The 22,450-nt window shown below is 37.0% G+C and overlaps 4 protein-coding genes across 4 annotated transcripts in view; 2 read left to right on the top strand and 2 right to left on the bottom strand.

Annotated features, from left to right (window-relative positions):
* The window catches only part of LOC139960595 (regulatory-associated protein of mTOR-like), an 83,000-nt gene extending 82,618 nt beyond the window's left edge, over positions 1 to 382 (bottom strand). The window contains exon 1 of the mRNA XM_071959063.1: positions 233 to 382. The gene's annotated coding sequence lies outside the window, so the exon portion shown is untranslated. The remainder of the gene's footprint in view (positions 1 to 232) is intronic.
* LOC139960596 (uncharacterized) overlaps positions 1 to 5,824 on the top strand; it is a 34,303-nt gene extending 28,479 nt beyond the window's left edge. Inside the window, exon 7 of the mRNA XM_071959064.1 lies at positions 1,077 to 5,824. Within this exon, the coding sequence (XP_071815165.1) occupies positions 1,077 to 1,472 (396 nt within the window). The 3' untranslated portion in view covers positions 1,473 to 5,824. The remainder of the gene's footprint in view (positions 1 to 1,076) is intronic.
* A 1,233-nt stretch (positions 5,825 to 7,057) lies between these two features.
* On the bottom strand, positions 7,058 to 17,759 carry LOC139960593 (ribosome biogenesis regulatory protein homolog). Its single transcript, XM_071959058.1, has 12 exons — positions 17,652 to 17,759; positions 17,334 to 17,531; positions 16,532 to 16,604; positions 15,780 to 15,818; positions 14,738 to 14,776; positions 13,739 to 13,840; positions 12,422 to 12,500; positions 11,523 to 11,630; positions 10,461 to 10,573; positions 9,674 to 9,715; positions 9,071 to 9,169; positions 7,058 to 8,194 (listed from the first exon to the last, which is right to left on the bottom strand). The coding sequence occupies exons 2-12, from the start codon at positions 17,486 to 17,488 to the stop codon at positions 8,051 to 8,053; spliced, it is 993 nt and encodes a 330-aa protein (XP_071815159.1). The 5' UTR covers positions 17,489 to 17,531; positions 17,652 to 17,759; the 3' UTR covers positions 7,058 to 8,050.
* On the top strand, positions 17,699 to 22,130 carry LOC139960594 (large ribosomal subunit protein eL18-like). The gene is made up of 6 exons (XM_071959059.1): positions 17,699 to 17,765; positions 17,895 to 17,981; positions 19,042 to 19,248; positions 20,015 to 20,138; positions 21,212 to 21,281; positions 21,935 to 22,130. Exons 1-6 carry the CDS (start codon positions 17,763 to 17,765, stop codon positions 22,008 to 22,010), a joined length of 567 nt encoding a protein of 188 aa, XP_071815160.1. The 5' UTR covers positions 17,699 to 17,762; the 3' UTR covers positions 22,011 to 22,130.
* The last annotated feature ends 320 nt before the right edge of the window (positions 22,131 to 22,450 follow it).

The raw sequence follows: 22,450 nt of genomic DNA, 5'->3' as shown, positions 1-22,450 counted from the left end.
TTTTATCGCACCAATATGTTAACCACCACTGGCACCCTATACACTACTACTAGTACTAGGCCTAAGGTTAGGTCTATAGCTACGTTCATTACTGATAATTGATAGGCTATGGAAAGTAGGATACGTTACTACCGGCTAAGAAGTAAGATATATAAATCAAACAAAGCGGAATTCATCGCCTTCACAAACTGCTAACATTATATTTATCCTTTAATACAATAGGTGCACTTACCGTGTGTTGAAGTGACATTATTTATATCATCAGGGATTGGAACTTCTGTTTAACCCCATAGCAACTGCATTCGCTCGGCAAACTCGTCGTACGGTCGTATGTTTAAAATGCATCAGTGCTAGCCTAGCTTATTTACAATACATAAACACTTTGCATGTACGTACGTACAGTGAACCCGTCGCTCTCTAAGTCTAAGTCGGCATAACCATAAAAAAACTGTACTATTTTGCTGAATAGTGCTTTATAGTTCGCAAGAGATGAATCATATGGTAGATTTGTGTGACTGACAACGATTCTAACACATTAAAGCATTTTAAACCCATGTACAAGCACCGAACGAAAAACTAAGGTCTTGGTCACGTGACCTCTGTTGACAAATGTGCTTATCAATTATCTATTTTTGGATGGCGATCTTTCGTAAAAAAAAAAATAAAAAAAAAGCAATCGCATTCGCTTCGACCAAGTAAACCGTTGTGGGTAAGCCATAACGTGAAATTACGTGAGATTGAAGGAATTCTCCTTTGAAAGACCATCAGTCGGGCAAGAAAACTTAATGGATAGATAACTGTTTAAATTTACAGAAACTGGGCGCACTTAGTAAAATAATCGCGTAACTGCAGGACTGATTCGATTACCACAGAAATCACGCATTGAACCCGTCGCATGGAAAGAAATAGCAAATGCGGAGTTTCCATGGGCGGCGGATGATGATGTGCGGATATGTATATGTAAGCCTGTGTGTGGATATGTATTTCAACTCGTGGGTGTGCATGTGATGGTTATATGTATGTAAATATCTCGAAGAACTTAAATCATTCTCTTTCTTATTTACTTTTCCTTTCAGAAATTGAAAGAGAAGATTCCGACTGTTGCCGATGAAAATGATGAAGATAAGAAGGAGGTAGATGGAGATGAGAATAAGAAGGAAGAGGACGAGGGGGAGAAGGGGAAAGAGGAGGAGGAGCAACCGGCGAAAGATGAAGATAAAGAAGAAAAAGCAGAGGACCAACAAGAGGCAGAAAAGAAAGAAGAGGGTAAAGATGAGGCCCAGGGAGAAGAGAAAACCGACGAGGCACAATGCAAAGAGCAAGAAACGGAGAAGTCAGGGGATGACGCGGGGGAAACAAAAGAAGATGAGACACCTGTGGCTGACGAGGATGCTGAAGCAAAAGCTGACGAAGGAGAAGCAAAAGGGGATGATGATAAAAAAGATGACGGTGATGGAAATGGTGAAGAATGATAGAGGATCATGTGGTGCATTTCGTATGCGACACAACGTGATCGTTTTAGATTTATTCAAGCATATAGTTTACTGTATAATCCCCAGAACGCAAGAACCCTGTTGTAGGGGTATTATTGAAGGATGAGGGTCTGGGGAGAGACAGCTGAGGGGGTAGGAGATGTGAGAGGGTATCAATTTAAGCTGCCCATTGCATGTGGTAGTTTCTACAAAGCCTGATATGACGTTGCATCGCTTCAGACGTATAAGTCCCCTAAAGTCACAAATTGAAATGGTTTAGTTGTTGAATAGATGCACAGATGCAAGCGGTCCCAAATGTTTTGAGGAAGTCATAAGTAGTACACGACGTTGTTCGACCTCACATTGAACAACCTCACATTGAACCTCACATTGAACCTCACATTGAAATTTCAAAAAGTAAGTTAATTAGCACAAAAAGCTTAATGCAATCAGGTAAATAGCAGTTCTCTTGAGGCAACCCCATCTGCCAACAGCAGAGTACGTGACATCACCACGACAGATGGACTACATTTTTGCCTTTTACTGTTTTTCTTAACTTTGTGTAGATGTACATGAAAAGTAAAGCCTGCCTTTTCTTCTCGATATGCATAAAATACGTAGGCGTATCCAAGAGCAAGATACATCCTTACAAAGCTAATAGTTTCCGCCAGTTATGCATTTAACTACTAAAGCATATTTGTCAATTCCTCTTGTTTCAAAAGGCAAAATAAAAGGCGTTGAGTGTACGTTAGGCTACAGACGTGTGCATGCATCTAATGGTTTATCTGACAAAGATAATGTTGACATATCAATCTCCTGGTAATTTTGAATTGGGTTTTCACATGGCAAACTGAATCATTCTGTCTTCCACATACTAGTGTCGCACCATCTCATTGGTCCATCCCTGCATAATAAGTCACGTGGTACTTCCGGTGTATACGCAGACTACGCCAATGTTTGTTCCGTAATCACCGTAAAAACACATGTCACTAAGGTTCTGCAAATATGTTGGTCTCACTGCATAGAGCCAGTTAATAAACACCATGTGGTCTCGATTGTAATGGTTAACTAGTAATTACAGGTAAAGCTGGAATGTTCTCCCTAGTCGTCCAGTTCTTAATTCATATCAGACAGTCACTATGGAACGCCAAAAAGGCTTACCAGATGTATAATACGAAGTTCTGAAAATATGCGCATGTCAACATGGACATGTTCAAGACCATAAATTAAACCGATATGTGGCTGATATTAATATCTATGCTGTTGTTAGAAATGGTCTTGCATCACAACAACAAGGAGGGCATTTACATATAAGTTGTCACTGGTCACTTTATGTTTTCCGTGTTTTCCACAAGTGTTATTTAAATGATGCCTTTTCGATGGGTCTTTATACGAGATTAAATCATTTTAACTCTGTTGATTGTACAACGAAGTAAAACATTAATAGACTTACTTACACGTAAGAGGATGTCAACGCCAGGAAGTCAATATTAACGTATAACAATAACACATACTGGGCATCAAACAACGCACTACTATAGTATTCAATGATATAGCTACACGAAATATCGCCTAAGCTTGAAATATGTCACTCACATACACAAAATAACCGAAAATTCATGTAATTTTGTAATATATTTGAAGTTAGTGCAGTCTGCCTGATGAAGTATAGAGTGACGTCATCAATGTAAGCGATAATAAGGCCTTAGAAGAATCACTTCTGTATGTATGATGCACATGAACAATGTATCACAAATTCTAACAATTATAGCAAATTTTTGGATCACATTCACTTAACTGTGACAAAGTGTATAACTAAGCATTGAGTTAAGGTTATATTATAAGGTCTACGCATGTCACTGGGTGGATTTACAGACTATAAAGCCATAGGAATTGATATCTCACAATCAAAGTAGGCTACATCTTATGATTTATATTGATAGTTCATTCGCAGGCCTGTGTTTTATATTTTTTCTAAGGGTTATTATCGTCCCTGGTTTGCCTAGCAACCATGGGTTTATGAAATTGTCAAGGTGAACGGTATACCCTGCTTTTTTACCATTCAGGCTTTGAAACAAATGCTTTTTAATGATTTACGTGTTTGTGAAATTTGTAGGCCTACCAGCAAACCAGTTCAATCGTCAGTCACTCGTTATTCATCACGTGAAATATATGCACATTGCTGGAAGCGAGGTATGGCGTGAGACCAAGTCAAGAGGTCTTCGATGCAATCCACATAGAAGCGTTATCAGGATTCTTTCGTCATGGGGTACTGACGGGGCAACCATGCGGGGTCAACCGTCCTTAACGCTAATTTCCCAACTATATATCAACCGTAGCCTATATTTATAACGCGCCAAAACAAACCATGTGTCCAGGATGTGGGAACCAATGAGTGTACGGGAGTTTGCCAAAGCGATAGAGACAGATGGGGGGGGGGGGGGGTGGGTGGGCATGGTGGGCCAATATTACCCTCCCTCTTGTGGCCAGTCTGCTGATTTTACAATACATATATACATGTACAAGGTAATTTCCTTCTAATGAGGCCGCGCACCCATAAAGTGTTAAAAACGTCAGAAAACGGTATTTTGATCCCTTAAATAGGAACCATAGACCTACTGTGAAAGTACTTACAAATTATGACCTTGTTGTTCGAGAGTATTCAGATTCTATACTGCCCACCCCCCACCCCTCTCCCCCATTCCACTAACCACTGAATTAACTCTGATAGGACTGCTAAGTGTACATGTAATTGAGTGAACGTTAAAATCATGAAGGTAAATACTATGGAGAATTTTTTTTTTTTTAAACTTTGGCCATTGAACTGCACACTAATTTTTGTCATATTTTTTGGTTGCTGGTTTTCTCTGCATAAGAATGTTACAATGTGTAGTGTTAGCAAGTCATGCGACTGAATGGACATGCATTCAAGCATGTTGCATGACATACGTCATATGACAGATAGCTGGAGGTCGCTTTGTAAATGCAAGACACAGAAGTTCACATTAATATCGGTTTATAGGTAAGGACAACTTTGAAGTAAATAATTTTCATATGCGGCTGCATGAAATCAAGCTTTCGAGTATGATATATGTACATTTATTCTAATTTGTCTTTATACAATGCATATAAATGACTTAATAGCCAATCCTTTTGATCACTTACAGATATGACCTTACCCTACTCGAATTAGGGCGATGGGTGTTGCAAAAAGATTACATTTATGTATGTGAACTATAAAGAGAGGGCTGTAGGGGAAACCAGTGCTCTTTGCATTACTGTTTGTGGGAGAGGTATATTCTATTCCCTTCCCTTGCTTATTGATGGGGAGGAGGGGTTGCTGTAAACCATTTCAATGATGATATTATTTTCGCAATGGCTTCATTTAAACACCCAATTTGTGTCAATATTGTTTAAAAATTAACATAATTTATAAATGTATCGTGTATAACAAGACAGCCTGGAGCCGTTAAGACACACCACCCCAGCTTTGATCATAACTTGCCTTCTTATACTATGAATATTACCCTTTTTCACGTGTTCCTACTTTATCGTCATGGTATCACAACGTGAGCGAGAGCCTAAACATTTAGTCAGCAAATGAGTAAAACGACTTGAATAATACAACTAGAAAACAAACGGTGACGTCAGATAGTCACGTATAAAAGTTTGAACGACTTCTCAGAGGCAAACTAGATTTTAAAAGTTTATATAAACTGTCGCTCACGTTAATAAACATGAATAGGGATTGACTCTATGAATATAAGTTCTTCAGATTTCTTGCAGGATCTCTAAAACAGGCAAGACCACTCTATTTCTTAAAAGAAAATGTACTTCAATAAAGTTTTAATGACCCCCATCATCTTAGGAATGACTTTGTGTTCCTTATTATGATTGCATCTTAATAAAGATAAAATAATAGCTCTTTAGAAAAATATTGTTCAAATTTAGCAGGCGAAAGTTTTAAGTGCAAAGCAGATGGGAGCGGTAAACGCATTTGTCACTGTGACATTGTTCAGGTTTTAGAATTATAGCCTAACAAAGATTTACCTAAAAAAAAATTTAAAAAAATGTCAGCAGCTAGCTATTTCATACCCGGAAAAATAGATAACATGATAGAGAAGCAGGCATTCCAGTGAGCGGGAAACGGGGATAAAAGGGTTTAGTTTTATTTTAAAAGTTTGTTTTCTATTCCACCATTTGACATGTTTTAATGTACCATATGCTGCCAAAATTACTTTTTTTCCCCATATACATTGTAATTTCAGTTGCTAAACAAGTTCATAATGTATGTACAGGGAGAAACAGTGTATATGTGGAAGAAAATAACGTTTTTCTTTTCTTTTGTAAAACCGATGTACTTTTTGTCTTCTTTTGTGTTTTGGATTCTACACTCTGTGATTAGCTTATCTCGCTAAGACAATGAATAGGGTGTAATAGTGTTCACAATGGAGGTGACTTCAACAAGGTGTTTTTTCCCCCATTATGCATAACTACAGTGACTTGAGACACTGACTTTGGTCACGAAAATTACCAGATCAACTCCAAATTGAACGTCAAATGAAGAAGCTGCCCAGATGTGAGCAGCCCAATCAGCATCCAGGAATCCCAAAACTAATGAATATGCATATTTAATCATTGTGCATCTTGCTGAAAGAGTATAAATATATATTTGCAAAAGCATCCCTCTTTTATTTTGGGGGGGGGAGGGGCTTAAGTTAGGTTGTAAACATAATTTTGCGCAAAACAAGGTATCTCGTGGAAAAACTTAGCATCCTATCCTGGTTGGGACACTTTATTTTGTAACAATGTTTTCTTATGCAACACTATTTCAGACATAAGTTTTGCATCCGAGGTTACGTCTTCTAAAGAATCCTGGATCTGCCACTGAAAATCTTTCGGTCAGTTATGGCAAACTCCAAAGGTAAAAAATAGGGATACCATATTTTATCAAAGGACAGAAGGACAAGTTGTCGCAACCTAGGCAGGAGTCTAAGCTCGCGATTCCTCTCTTTTGAGGAGTAAAAATTTACATTGATGCCCATTGGGGTGCCCAAAATTCAAACCAACGAATTTTTGTATTTACCTAAACATCCAGACTTTCTTTTTATGATAAATTTCATTGATTATCTATCGGGACACTCACCTAACAAAGAAGAAATTATAAGATGTGTCTGCGTAAATCTGGATATATTTTAATGTTACTGTCTGTGGCAGAGAATAGATGTATTTTGTTGAAGAGCTGTACTGTTTGAGTCTTTGAAGCCAGCTTTGGTCCTGTTTTGAGACTGACAAAAACACACAAACACGTTCAAATAGTATAATTAGTCCTTCCTCGTTCTCTCCAACAATGAGATAACAAGGTACTTTATTTCCATCTCGGTCCTCATACTCAGCCACTCCAATGATAATATAAATACAAAGAAAATTATCATATTTCTCTCACTTACAATTGACAGTATTTCAGTAAATGGAGACCTGACACAAAGTTTCAAGATATGAATTGGTACTGATGTCGTGAGTCCCTAACCATCATGAAACATCTCCCCCCCCCCACCCTCCCCTTCCCTCCGCCATCACACCAAACTTACCGTGTCTATCCTTTGCCTAATATCAAACTCATTGAGGCTAGACAGATGGAAATTTAAAAGAATTTTTTTTCAATGGACTGGAAAAAAGAAAACCAGATTATTAATTGCAGGAATGAAATATGATTGAAAGAAAGTACTTTTATTCTCCAAAAAGAGAGTTCTTGAAATTATCTTTTTGTGAGCAACCATCTCGTAGGTACTTTGACATTTCAATGCTTTTGATTTTGAAATTTTAACTGTCACACAATATCAATTTTTTGTATCTCATAATTCCTCCGTATACCAAATGTTCATGTACACAACCTTGGCATAATGCAAAACTCTTCTAGTAAAACCCTCTTCTGACTACAGCAAGGGTAGGATGAATGGGCCAGATATAAGGAGTGAAAAATTGACTGGGCCGAACCTAACCAACGACCTGCTGTTGATTTCAAACCTTTGATTCCGAAGACTTTCAAGCAATAGGTGTGTGTACTTAATCTGTATTCACAAAAACGTCATGTCAATACAGTACAGTTGATAATTAATGGGGATAATAGGCCTACCTGACGGCATCATTAGTGCCGATAAATTCTAAGCAGCTAGCTCGTTTTTTGTAATCATGTGAAAAAGATTGATTTTTTCTCTTTTCCGCATGTGGCCTGTTGGCCGTATGTTGCCCACCCCAGGACTACAGAGATAACAGTATGCGTAAGAAGAAAATCACCCACTTTAAAGGAGTGTAGGGAAGGAAACATCTTCTTGCAGTGCCACAAACTTAATCTTCTGTGTGCCAATCCTCCACATGTGGCATTAAATATGACTTCAGTTGTCAAAGATTAAATTGGACTCATGATTATGCATAATTCCAAACCTACAACTTCTTTTGAGAAGATATCCTGATGTCCATATGATACCTGCTCCCTCCAGTGCAGACTCTGTGACTATGACAGTCTAAATGAGTATACCCAGTAATTGTTGCCATGGAGATACACCCAAGGGGCATGACTATCTGTAGCTGCTTTTGTTACCACGGTTACCCCTCCTGACCGACTTGGGCAGAGCTTTCTTGGATCCTCGTCCTTTCTGTCTTCTCCTGGATTCTCTTTCATCCTCAACCACCTCTCCGTCTCTCATCTCCTTGTTTACAGCCTGGGAGTGATGAAAGAAGGAAAAGGAAGAATGGATAAAGGAAATTTACATGAAACTGTTTACCGTTATTTAAAATGTTTGCTGATATGAAAATGTTAGCAATGAAATGAAGTCTACCCCTCATTAACATTCACTTGCTGGAAAAATCTAGAAGGGTGCCTTAGTTTCATCAATCCCAATAATTGTTGAACCATGTTCTCCCCACATTCCTTCCTTTAAAATGAAATGAGTTATTATTATTCTGGAATATTATTAAAGGACGACTTTAGGTACAAAATTGAGTTGGATATGTTGTGTAGATAATTAAGAAATATTACTACTCAGTCCAGGTTATACTTTTAATATCATTTATAACTTTTTGAGAAATGATCCTGTAAACATTTTTTGAGGTTCATCAAGTAAAGTGGCTGGACTTCTTAGTCTAACACAGACCATAAGGTCATAGGGTCACAGACCATAAGGTCAGCCGTCAAGGGCAAACGACAGTTTATTGACCCCCAAACGGTGACACAATAGAAGAACATGTTTTTTTTTGTGTTATTAGGGTTCATAAAACGATGGATTAACATCGACTTTTAGTCCTGCACAGACAACCCGACATCGCCATCAATTTAGCGGTAAATGCGCAGTCCAGAACTTGAACATATTTTATATGTGTAAAAGTAAGTTGGCCTGACGTTTCGATCCTAGCAGGATCTTCTTCAAAGGCTAAACATTTTAAATGTAAACAATTTGAAAACTGGAATAGCTATAGGAACATAATTAGCACTCAAATTGTTCTTTATTCTTGCAATAATGACATATTATGGCTAAACACTGTTTAAAAAGTTATCCTTTCATGTAAAAAAGACCCAAGAGGATTTAACAATCTCTTACCTTGGCAATGTCTAATTTTGGTTTTCCAAGGAGGATGTGGTTAAGGATCTTCTTCTCTCTGTCCTTTTCTTTATCCAGCTGTCCAAATGTTGGTTCAAACTAAAAAAAGAAGAGATCAAGGAAATGTTAACAATTAATATCCCACAAGGCTGGCTCCTTTAAATCTACATAAACAGAATGATAGCAGTAAATTAGGGTTGTCCACTGAACTATTTCAATATCCAAGACCGAGATGCCAGGCCACAAATCCACTGGAACATATGTACATCGCCTCAGGCAATAATAACTTCATAAAACCCACAGGCAATAAATGATAACAAAACCTTTAACCGTTTGCACTTTATGCATTCCAAGCAAATCATGGAATTTTCAACCAACCCCATTTGCAGTTGTATATTTTGAAACCTGCACCAAAATTAGGGGGTGTGGGGGGGGGGGGGTGGGGACAGGGCAAAGTTTGATTGCAATTGTAACATTTTGGATCATATGTTGGTTAGATATTGTATGTTTGGCATATAGCATGCCATTCAGTTTGCCTATCACATGGTACCCATCCATATTCTGTGAATATATTTTAAATATGATTGAACTAAATTCTCTTACCTTCCTCTTCTTTCTTGAGTTCTTCTCGACTATTTCCTTTGGCTATGTAATCACAAAGAAGAAAATGGAAGAAGACAAAGACATTAATGATCACGTAAATTTGTTAATTTGCAATTGATCCTCTCCTGCAAGTTCTTTCCAAATCTTCCGAGTTTTGCTGGAATCATGAACAATTTGCTCAAATCTTAGATGACTTATAGCTTCTGTCTCATCAGAATTCTCCCCAACGTGGAAAATGAATGATCTTGTCCGGCTACCAAAAAACCAGAATCATTATTTGTTCCTGATAAAATTTTGCCGGAATAAACTAAGTGATCTTCTTGCAATGTGACTATACTTTCTTCAGGGGTCAAAGTGGTACTACCTCTTTAACTACCTCTTTAACTACTCTACTTTAGGTACTACCTCTGTAACTGTGGTAAAAATACAACATTTAAAATAGCTAGTTGTGTTTACCAAAGAGAGGGAAAAAAGGAGAAGAAACTAAAAACTGTTATAACAAGCTGCTTATCTACTGAAAAAGGCCTGTTTAGGTAAATAGATACAAAGTTAGAGAGTCTGACGTTTCAATCCTAAGCATGATCTTCTTCAGCGGCTGACTGAAACAGAAACAAACTAAGAACACATGAACAGACACAGATGGACAGAAGTTGAATTGGACTAATCAAGCAATGATGAGTCTGTCACAAACACATAACCCTTTAAACCCTTCAAAAAATGCTGCTACTTTCAAACCAACTAACCACTGCTAACCCCAACTTTGCTGGCTCTTTCATGACAAACTCACCAGTTTCTCCTCGAATCGCCCTATCGAAGCCGTCGATTTCTTCGCCAGATGAAAAGCTTGGTTCACCTCATCTTGGGACTGTTGGAGTTTTGGTATTAAACCAATCCCTGGAACTGTACAAGAAACATTAATTTTATTTCAATGGTGATCTCGTACATGCCTGTTAGTATGAAGGCTTCTTGGCAATTTAATTCTCTCTGATGTATGTAATATTCTAACCTTCGGCAGTTGGTCGTGTTTCGACAGCTCCTTTAAGTTAAATCTTTCACCGATTTATCAAACCCTTCCACGGTAGTAATGGCAATAAAATTGTGATAGATCACAAGCAGAACACCCCAAGAGTTTATGTTTTTCACCAAAGTAGACATTTCTCAGTAATTTATTAATGATTCCACTCAATCCCAAGAAATTTTTGTCATTTCTTCACCTTTAAAGTATTCACATGTAAAAATAAACTCAAAAATTTGCATTTCTTTCCATCTTTCTTGGCAAGCTATTTGCTAAACTTTGCCTGGGATTTTGTACCCACGATGTATATTACCAACATTCTCCGATCAATGCCAAAGCTTGTTTCAAATGTGACTGATCGTAACTGATAAAATAAAGCTTACTGATATAAGACTTAAACATCTTGTGCCCTCGGAGAAGAGCTTGTTAAACCTTGATCGCATCACTGACATAGTTAAGGGTTCCTCTCAATGTGTTTCTCTTTGTGTACTGATGTTGTGTTTAAGTGCCTGTGTGTCTGTTTGGCGCTTACTATCTATATAACTTCTCTGCACTGTATTCATCTCAAACCTCAGGAAACCTATCTAGAGTACAAAGTACTTTTAACCTGTTTGCATGCTAAAATGAAAACCAGTCTCTGTTTTGATTGCTGTTGGAACAGCCATGATATCTTATTTGTGCTTTTGATGGAATTTTATAGCTTTAAAACCATGAAGCTACCAAACATATTTCCATCAAAGAACTGTTGCATGTGGTCCCAGGTATCTTCTGAAAAATAACCACCTAGCGGATCTTTAAGCAAGAAATGTGAATAACTGATAGCAAACAACACACCTTTGGACTTCTGAGCTCTGGCGATATTCCGCAACCTCTGCAGTTCGTTCTTGGCCACTCTTTCTTTCTTTTCGCCTTTCTTCTTGGCAAACTGGTCCTCAAATGGATCTACGAAAATTTTTTAAAAAGAGACCAGTACGTTCCGTGTTATTATACATATTGATGCACCAATAATTAAAGGGATACTCAGGTTAGAGCAGATTGCAATTGTGTCAAAAACTCACAAAGCTTTTCTTTATTTCTGTTTATATCACTAGGAGAAAACAAACTTGTGATATAAATGCTTCCACCAAAATTGTCAATTTTGATTGCTCAAAGGACAGCAATGCTGCTGTTTTTGAGGTTGTGACTTTGGTGGAAGCTTGAAAAAGCATGACACATCCCTGATTCAACACGTTTCATCACAAAGATGTGGATTTTTTTGGTAACATTTTATGAATGCATCTGGCAACAACCAGGAAGCTGAAAATTTCTTCTTCTTCTTTTATTATGAAAAGGATTTATACAGACAGGATCAAAACATTCTTAAGAGCAAACTGAACAAGTTTGATGTAGCAGTGAGTTTGAGTGTATATTCACAGTATAGTCATATGCTGATTACACTCTACCATCACTGTCAAGGACTTTACAAAGATGGTAAAACATTCTACAAACAATATCCTTTGTTCATGGTTGATGCAATTGAACAATGAACATTGAATGATGAACAATGAATATTGAACAATTGAACATGAACAATTCTTTTTTCAAGGTTGATTGTACTTTAATACAGCCTCAAGTTGGTCACACTTTTCCTTAATCACCGGGGACTCCTAGTCGTTTATCAAAAGTTGTCTCTTGACTAATATTTTGGACTTAGTTTGGACGTAGTTAGTCTGATCACATTGTTAACACTTTACCTGCATTGTCAGGGACTTCCAGAAGCCAGTCCTTTTTGAGATCATTCTTGCTCTTATAGCCAAACCTCGGTACCCATTCCTGCAGTAGAAAAGCAAAACAAACAGTACAGATGAATGAATGAATGGATACGTGTACCGACGTGAACACGACCGTACCGAGAGCAACTCCCAGCTAATCCTGACAATTTTTGTGTGTAAACACAGGCCACAAAAGAAAGTCAGACAGAGGGCATGGCAAAGTGTGCCATAAAAGACAGAAGTAAGTTTTAGACTGGACACAAGATGGAAGAAAACATTCTACAGCTACATGGCAAAATACTGAAGGATATGGGGGGGGGGGGGAAAAGCCATGTTTTCATGTAGTACGTTCATTCAAACCATTTGAGTGAATTTCCATGAACTGAAGAGGATAGGTTGCCATTTTGCTATCCATGTTTGTAAAGTGTGTATACAATATAAAAGAGTGGCACTACACTGTACTTAATCTCCACATACCCTACAATGATGCTAATTTAACATCCTGCAGAGATATTGATATGGTTTAAGGTTTTTAACTAAGGCTCATGAATACCAACTATGAGGCCACATATAGTCATTCTTGAACTTGAACTTTTCAAATATATAACATACATAACATAAATACATATTTGTACTAGTCTTCTACGACTTTGATAATTTCTAAACACACACACCTGATAAACCTTCTATGATAAACACTGCTAATAAGAATACAAGAAGGGAGCAGTAGTACGCTAAGCTATCAATAAGTGTAAATCCTTTGGCATAGCGAACAACAAAAATACATCTCATACGATCCCATTCCACACACAAAGGATAATATCTTGTCAAACTGGGAGCAAAAGTGAACTACAACAGATACAGTATAATTAAAAGACTGCTATCGAGATAGAACAGGTGCTGATGTATCTCACATATATACTGTACGGAGACTTTAACTTCTTTGATCATGGACATTTTGTCACAGGCTGTGACAAAATGTCCACAATCAAAGAAGTTCACAGCTACAGCCTTTGAGCCATTAAAGCCATTTCAAGGGTCATGTCTGTTTTATCAATATTTTTTGTCCAGGAAACCTGGCTTTGCATATACCTTAAACTTTTCTATATATGTAGTAAGTCTGCACTGGGGAAATTAGAAACAACTGCATTGTTAAAACCCCATATCAAATTATACTCCGTGCCCAACATTAAGGGCTGAATAAACTTTGGACCACCTACAAAACTAAATATCAGGGTCAAAGATGCTAATCCATGCAATACAGTAAAGGACTACAACGTAACGAGTAATACAACTAACCTTTGTTTCTTCATCAAATACCAATCTTGATCGCTTTCGCTTCTGGATGCCTTTGAGTTCGGCATATTCCTGCCATTTGGTCAGCTTCTTGGCTTTAGGGACCTTTGGATCAAATTGGATACAAAAATCAATACTGTGAGATAGAAAGGAGACCACTCACTCCAATGGACAAATCTCACAAAAATCACAGTAAACTTTGACTCAGCACAAAACCTTTACACCAAAAAACTTTCTCTGCATATTCAGGTGTTTGAGAGGATTTTGTCCAGAAGGGAACAAAAGTGGCTGGTGTTTTTTCGAAACTGGTGCGAAACAACTCAACTGCTTCCAATCACTGCATACATGTTATTAAAATGTTCAATTGAATCTGGCGACTGGCTAACAAATTCTTAAGTATTAAAGCAGCTGGTTAAATTTGCAATACAAAAGTTCACCGTTGGGGATTGAATACCACTGAGAACTGTGTAATATCTAATGTATGTAACTCTTTGTAATAATCATGAACCACAACCCTACCACTACCTACCAGCCTAGCATACATTAAAGCAATCATAGGTAGCGATGTAAAAGGGACTTGACTATATCTGGTGAGAGTTGGCAAAACGGTTATGTACTGTAACTTTGTGAAGTTACTGCAACGATCAGAATTTAAATCAAGGAACCATTAACCTTTATTTGCAAACAGTAGCAATTTGACAAGTTGGAGACAATATGTAAAATGACTATTATAGCACCTCTTTGTACCGATAAACATTTTTTCATCAAGATGCGTTTGACAATTTTTTTTACTGAAGGGAGAGAATACATCAGAAATCTTTTCTGACATAACTTGAAAAATCATAAAACTAAAAAACATATACCTGTCTAGAAATTCTGTTTGAAGGGTGTGTCAGAAAGAAACAGGGAAGGATTGCATTTGAAACTTTACCTATTACAGTGCCTTGGTTCTAAGTTTAAAACCAATGGAACCAACAAAATAGTTCTCAACTAAACACTCACCGGTTTCTCTCTTGGTATTCTGATCTGCGGATCTGGTATCTATAAGAGAATTATAGACATTGTGCTGAAACCACTTCCAGTAGAGAGCACAGCAAACCTTTAATCATTTTCCCTTCCCCCCCCCCCCACCCCCTTCTCTTCTTCAGATTTCTGAGCTCTACCCAAACTTTTCTAAATTAGATGTTTAAGCAAAATGATTTCATACGTTTACATAGGTTTAAGGCTTTTGGTAGAAAGCCTACAATACAGAGTTAAAAGAAAGTAAATTCTACATCAGGCATGAGAAAGGTTAGGAACAAGAATGGGGTTGTCCCAATAGGGAGTGGAACAACTCAAAGTGATTCAAAACTGTTAAATGTAGTGAAGTACATGATGTCCAAGTATTCAAGTATTTGGGACGTAAAACTTAAATCAGCGGACAGGTTCTGTGAAGAATCTTAGCACTTCAGGGATTGAAAGTTCAGAAGAGACTTTTCAAAAGTACAAAAGAGACCTTGAGAAGGTAAAATTTAATTATGTAAAACCTGTCAGACATATATCAAATTAGGTGATGAAAAACCCAACTTCATTACTCCTTTAAGTAAATTCTACATCAGGCATGAGAAAGGTTAGGAACAAGAATGGGGTTGTCCCAATAGGGAGTGGAACAACTCAAAGTGATTCAAAACTGTTAAATGTAGTGAAGTACATGATGTCCAAGTATTCAAGTATTTGGGACGTAAAACTTAAATCAGCGGACAGGTTCTGTGAAGAATCTTAGCACTTCAGGGATTGAAAGTTCAGAAGAGACTTTTCAAAAGTACAAAAGAGACCTTGAGAAGGTAAAATTTAATTATGTAAAACCTGTCAGACATATATCAAATTAGGTGATGAAAAACCCAACTTCATTACTCCTTTAAGTTAAAATAAATTCATCTTCCTTCATCTTCTTAATGAACCATATGTCAATAAATTATATTGAAAACAGTGGCAAAGTTTCAACCAGCACTTTTTGTGCTAAAAAAATATATTTTATGAAAAGGCAGAACATTTAATAATTTACCTCAGCAACAACAACATCATCAACTTTGTGAATAGGTAGCTGAGAAAGAGAAATTAATGAGAAACTATATCAATGTATGTTTATGTCCGGTTTGCAAAATTTATGATGAGGCCAAATAGTTAAGTTTAGAGACCAAATGATCAGGATGCCTTACAGAAGCTTATTTGAGACCCTATCCGTGGGAGATCCTGCATGAACACCGGCTAATTACAAGCCTTCTCTTTTCAATAAGTGTTCAGAGGATAATGAGGCAGGGGTGTGATTTCGAACAAAGTTGTTTCAAACCAAGTGAAGAACAGAAACAAACCACTTTACACAAGTTCACAAACCAGAAATACCAAATCCACGGAAGCCTCCACAGATCGCCCCTGCACTGCAGCAATTTTTGCATAGGTCAAGTGAATGTGGCTCCTGGTGTGATCCTAAGGATTGTGAGGCGAACATTATAACCGCTGAACCATGCCTTTGCCTTTGCAACATGGTGAATTCAATTTGTAATAGTAGAATATTGGGTTTTAATATATAGCCCTAAGAATCTAAGCTGATCTGTTTTTCACATTATCACATGAATTCATTTACTTATTATAAACATTGTATTGTTTCTTCTACCATGTACTACCTCCATACACAATTATATATAGTTTTTTATGGTGGTAACAGTTTTCATGAAACAATGAATGAAGTCTAACTACAATAAATGGTAAAGTAGGCATAGATCAAGTCCCATAACAGTTGGATTCAAATATTCTTACCTTCCAAATCTGATTGAAGAGGAGCTGTGTGTTATCCCTTGCTAAAGATGAAATAAATTCATTTCTGTTTGACCTGTAGACGATAGAGAACACATAGCTTTAATTTTGAGGATATTTTAAATGTAAAAAAAAATTATGTAAACAAATTTTGGCATAATATCACTGAGGTTGTTAACTTTTCCTTTAACTTATGCTGGTAGTTCAGGTTTCAAATATTTGTGTCTGACTCTAACTTAGACTAGACATCACCTAGCCTGTTAAATTATGTTTTCTATCTACTTTCTCAGTACATTAAAATAAATATCTAGCAAAATGAAGAAAACCATGCAGTTGCTTAATTTCTACCTGTGACAGTGTTAGTACAGTAAGGACTACACTATGCACACTGATTAGTGGTGACCAAATTGGCATGAGGCATAGTTTATATGGGTGAAGTGATCAGTTTTTGTTATTATGATATGAGTATATGACAATATGAATTTTATGTGATCCATACATAACATAGGCCCTAGGCCTATCTTTCCATTTCTGATTAAAATTTTTAACATCAGTTTGGGAGCAATGGATCCAATCTTAAGTTTAATTTCAAACACAATTCCATGGCTTAACATAGTAGCCTAAACTTAAGCCTAAGGACAACGACAAGGAGTAAGCTTTAGCCTAACTACGAAGTACTATGTAGAGGAGATTAACGTTTGGCCTAAGTTGTGCAACCCCATGTAACTAGTTACAGTAGGTACGCAAGGCCTAGTGTAGGCAACGTCGTAACGTTAGGAGAATGAACTCTCTGACATGAACGAACCTGTACAATTTAATATCAATTGGATTTTGATCGCAGACTAGCAGGTTGCCACAGTCAACATCAACTTCGATATCCTTTTCAACAGTTATACTCTTAAACTGTTTCTTTACACTTTCCAGAACATCTTGCACGAGCTCGTTCGTGGAGGCTGCCATGTTTATTGCGTCAACACTTGTCTATAGACCGCACATTACAATACTTAAAGTGAATGGGGGAAATAACAATAAGAAAGAGTATTATTTTCATTTTCTTTATAAGAAAAATTAAAACCAAATTATTTATAGCTAATAATGTTCATAATGAAGATGTTAAATTTACATTTTACTTGCTGCGAATATTACGTCTAATGAACCGCCTGACCAAGCGAAAAATATTTAGATGTCATTCACGCAGTACGAGAGGGCGTCCTTTTGAAAGCCATCCTCGAAGATGGTAAGATCGTTGTGCTTTCTACTAAAGAATTATCCTAAAAAATCATAATTATTAAGGCCAATCGTAATGTTTAAATCACAGATTGTAATGTTAATTTGCTAAACTGTTATTTCTGTTCCTCCATTTCAGGGTATCGATATCGACCACTCGAAACTGCGGAAGGTCCGTAGGACCGCTCCAAAGAGTGAGGACTTGTACCTAAAGCTTCTCGTACAGGTACATATTACAAACATTATTATTATTACTGTAGCCTAACAGTTAGGCTTACTCAGGCCACATCAGTTACTGAGTTAGTAGTAAGTATTACCATGGTTAGGTCTCGGCGATATAAAAATTGTTTCCGCGCCTGCCAAGGTGTAAACAGTTTTCTGTGTAAGTAGATTATTTCTGCTCCTTCATTGATGTGATTGTAGAGTTGAGGCAAAGATTTGGTAAAGAAGAGCCAGTTGTTAGAACTCAATTTTACTTGGTAAATGTCAGAATTGTAGCCCAGCCTAGGACTATTGCTGTTACTAAGTTATAACTGGTATTAAGCCCTAAGGTTAGGATGAGTAGGTCATCAAATTCCAAAATGCCCTCATAATTGCATGCCATGTTTTCTGTAACAAACAGTTGTGGTATGATGGTAGGCCTATATAGTTATTTTGGATGCTAAGAGCACAAATGTTTCTTTTAAAGGTTTGGCAGTAATGTTTATCCCTCATAATTTACTTATGATTTAACCTAGTTTTATCCTCCTACTAGCCTACATGTTTCCATCAAAAGTTGATGAGATTACACCAGAATGACATCAATTTGTACTTGTTAAGTTCCTGGGTTCTAACTGTTACTAAAGCTGTTAATTTGAGTTAACTGTTAACCATATATAACTTCTGTCTGTTAAGTGAGGTTTTATTTCAAAATACCACATGCTATAGGACAGTAATGCTTTTTTAGATTTACTTGAATTATGCACATAGTGCAATGTGTTACTTACTGCTATTCCTTTAGCCCCTACTGCTATATGAACCGACTGTGTTTACTTCTGGAATCAGTTTGATGTCATTAAATTAAATTACAATATGCTCACAAGTTGTATTGTTGTTCTAACACCTTGGTTCACATGTCCTCAACTCCCAAAATGTGCTCGTTATGACTTGTGTTCATAGATTATCCTTAGTTACATCTATGAATAAGCAAATGTAACCGTGTTTCCTACCATGCAGATGTACCGTGAAAACTCTTAGAATGAAAGCAAAGCCATCTCAACTCTTTATCTTTGTTTTCTTCATCAAAGCTCTACAGGTTCCTTTCCCGTAGAACCAGGTCAAAGTTCAACGAGATTGTACTGAAACGTCTCTACATGAGCAAGGTTTACTGTCGACCAATGTCCCTGTCTAAGTTGATACGTCACATGCAACACCCGGAAAGACGCGGAAAGATTGCCGTTGTTATTGGAACCATCACTGACGATGTTAGGATCTACAAAATCCCTAAACTGACGGTTTGTAATTCTGGGTTTCCTGTTTCTTGGTTTTTATCTGTTGAATATGATGCAGAAAGCTGTAATAATCACTCCTTATGGTACTGAAATGTCCCTACCAACTTAAGTCCAACCTGTTCACTGTGTTCACTTTACTCTTTGATAACTGAAAAGACTTGATTTATTTCTTGATAGTTTGCCCTGGAATTTTTTTTTAAAAGTACATAAAAACAACTTGAGAAAAGAGTAAATTTTGTGAAAAGTTGGAAATTGCAGTATGTTTATAACATTGTGCATTGGAAAGAAGTGCAAAGTGAGTTATTTACTTTGAGAGGGGTTGTTACTGAACTGTCATTTAATATTACACTAATTTGATATATACCTCAATGTAAAGTTAATGCTTTTAAGAATATTTTTCAGAATATTTTCCATACAAATTGCTTTTAACACATTGGGACAATTATGCTATCATCCAGAAGTTAGGCAAAACAAAAGTTGTAATTTGAAAGCTATTCCTCATTAGAAAATTTTGATATGCATTAATTCACATATATGTTTTGTGGAGACAAGTTATCTCAGCAGAGCTAACTGAATATATTTTGATTTGAGCTGTTTTATGGCTCCAAAATCATTCTCGTTGAGCTAGTCGACATAATTTATCAAACTTCATGGACTTGTAATAGTCAAATGATTTATATCTTATCAGCAGGATGTGAAACATTTTTCTGAAGATATGTCTAAAATGCTAAACAGTTTTTGTTTTGTTTTTGTTGTTGTCAAAGTACAGGTCTGTGCCCTCCATGTCACTGAGCGTGCAAGAGCTCGCATTCTGAAAGCCGGAGGAGAGATACTCACCCTCGACCAACTGGCTCTGAGATCTCCGAGGGGGCAAAACACAGTCTTGCTCCAAGGTAACTAGAAAAATGTCTTTGGGATTGAATCAGTTAGGACTAGAAAGTAAAAATTAGTTTCTTGCAGTCTGCATAAGTGACCTAAAAATGTTGTGAACCATGTTTAATCTCAACTTTGTTGTCTGATTCTTGTCTTTGTTTGCGACGAGTCGATGATTCGTCCTGTCACCTGTGAGGATGTTTTGGAAGGCCAAGAGGTACTTGATGTTAGACAAAATAACTGGAGGATACTCTCAGATTTGTAATTGGTTTAGTGTATGTGTGAAAGTAATTGTCTTTTGTTAATGCAATGATCAAACTAAGAAAGGTAGTCACATTTTGAAGTCTCACTCACCAATACACAAGTCTTGGTCAGCCCTTCTGAGGTGGTCTTACATATTAAATAGATCCAGATCATGGTTTACTTTGAAAGGTATGTAAATTTGTGAAGCTAGAAAAAAAAAATCAGAGAGGAGATAACCAGTGGCATTGCTCATTGCTATAGGATTCTGGAAGATAGGGGATTTTTATTGGTCAATTTGAAAGGGACTTTACTAGTTCAAAATAAGCTGTATGAAAGGGACCTGAAGGCAGAGCAGTTTGATGTTTTGTTCACTGTGGTGGCTGTGCAATATCCATGCATAGAGTAATGATATCAAAGATCATGATGAATCAGCCATATCACATGGCACATTATTGCCCTGATTCATTCACAAAGTTGACTGTTGGAAGAATGTTGAGAAAAGTACTGGGAATACTTGAGTGTAGCAGTGTTGACGGCTATATATATTTACTGTGCAAAAATATTGCTATATATCCATGCACTACAATAACAAGTTGCACATTCTGCAAAGCATTTGCTACGCCAAACTGGATGAATTGTTCCCTGAATTAACATACCTCACTTGCTTGAGGATCTCAGCATATGCTGCGACCTTAATGTAACCACTATCAATACAGTTCGTGCTCAGTGCTCAGCAAAACAGAACCAGCTGCTTTTACAAGTAAATAATTTCAGCTGTTTGATATGTTTGTCCCACGTCGATGGAAAAATATGATTAAAGCCTCCCCTCTTGTTGTCTTTAACTTCACAGGTGTCCGTACCTCGAGGAAGGTCTTCAGACATTTTGGTAAAGCACCAGGCACTCCAAATGCTCACACCAAGTAAGTACCAAAGCAATTCGATCAAAACCAGCATGAACTTATGATGTAATTGTAGATGTGTAGCAGCTTCCGCTAACACCTTCTACACAAGTAAATGAACAATGGAAAACTGAATAGGAAATAATAAGCAATTTTATTCCATCATTTAAAAAACTTAGAGTTGATGCAATAAAAGTCCTGTCATGTGATCATTCACAAAAAGTAAGTTTACTTTGAACATTGTATGAGGCTTTGCAGTTGAGTAACTCTCTATAAATTCTTCACTGAATGAAAAGTTGCTTAATGAAGTGCTCTCCTGGGAAGTTTTTTGCCAATGTACAAATTGGTTTAATGTACATGACATTCTGATTTTCAATCTTCAGTTCAATTTATAAACACCCACATTGTACAGTGCTTATTTTGTAATGCCAAACAACAATATGCTAACTACTGGAATTCTGAAATTCATTTTGCCAAGCTGAGGATTAGTATATTAGAAGATATTTGATGACATTTCTCAGTTAAGCAAAATGAATGACATCCTCTCTTGCCAGGTGACACATTTCACATTCTGAACAGTTTCATAACCTTTTGGAGATTTTAAAAAATCATCACTTCATCTCCTTGCCCACCATTTTCGATTGAACTACTGACATTCGCCCTCTTTTTCACAGGCCGTACGTTCGTTGCAAGGGAAGGAAGTTTGAAATGGCCAGAGGTCGCCGTAAGAGTCGTGGATACAAGAACTAAAGAAGATAGCAGTTGGGGAAATCAGTTCCATTGGCCTGCATTGCATAGAGAAGTTAATCTTGAGTGGTTGTGTATTAGTGTTAACAACATATTAAAGATCACCTGACAAAAGAACGAAAATCTGCTATTTGTATTTTATTTGTTGTTTTGGTTCTTTGCCTGCATAAGGTTGCTTAAATCAAATTAATCTATTTCGTGTCCAAATTTTGACATTTAAAAAACTGCTCAAACCTTTCATTGTAGGTGGTTGTTCTGAGTTTCTAAATTTACTCCCAAACATTGCTGAGTGCTGAGAGAGCACAATGTTTCGGGTGAGAGAGGATTCAGAAGTTCATGTTGAAATATGAACATGAGTTATCAGGTTTAATTTGCTAGTGTAATTAGGGATGACATTTAATTTTAAGTGTTCCCACTTCCTGCTATCTATTGACAGAATCACG

This window comes from Apostichopus japonicus, chromosome 19 (genome assembly GCF_037975245.1).
Source record: "Apostichopus japonicus isolate 1M-3 chromosome 19, ASM3797524v1, whole genome shotgun sequence".
Classification (NCBI taxonomy): Eukaryota; Metazoa; Echinodermata; class Holothuroidea; order Aspidochirotida; family Stichopodidae; genus Apostichopus; species Apostichopus japonicus.
This window is presented reverse-complemented; position numbering and strand designations above follow the sequence as displayed.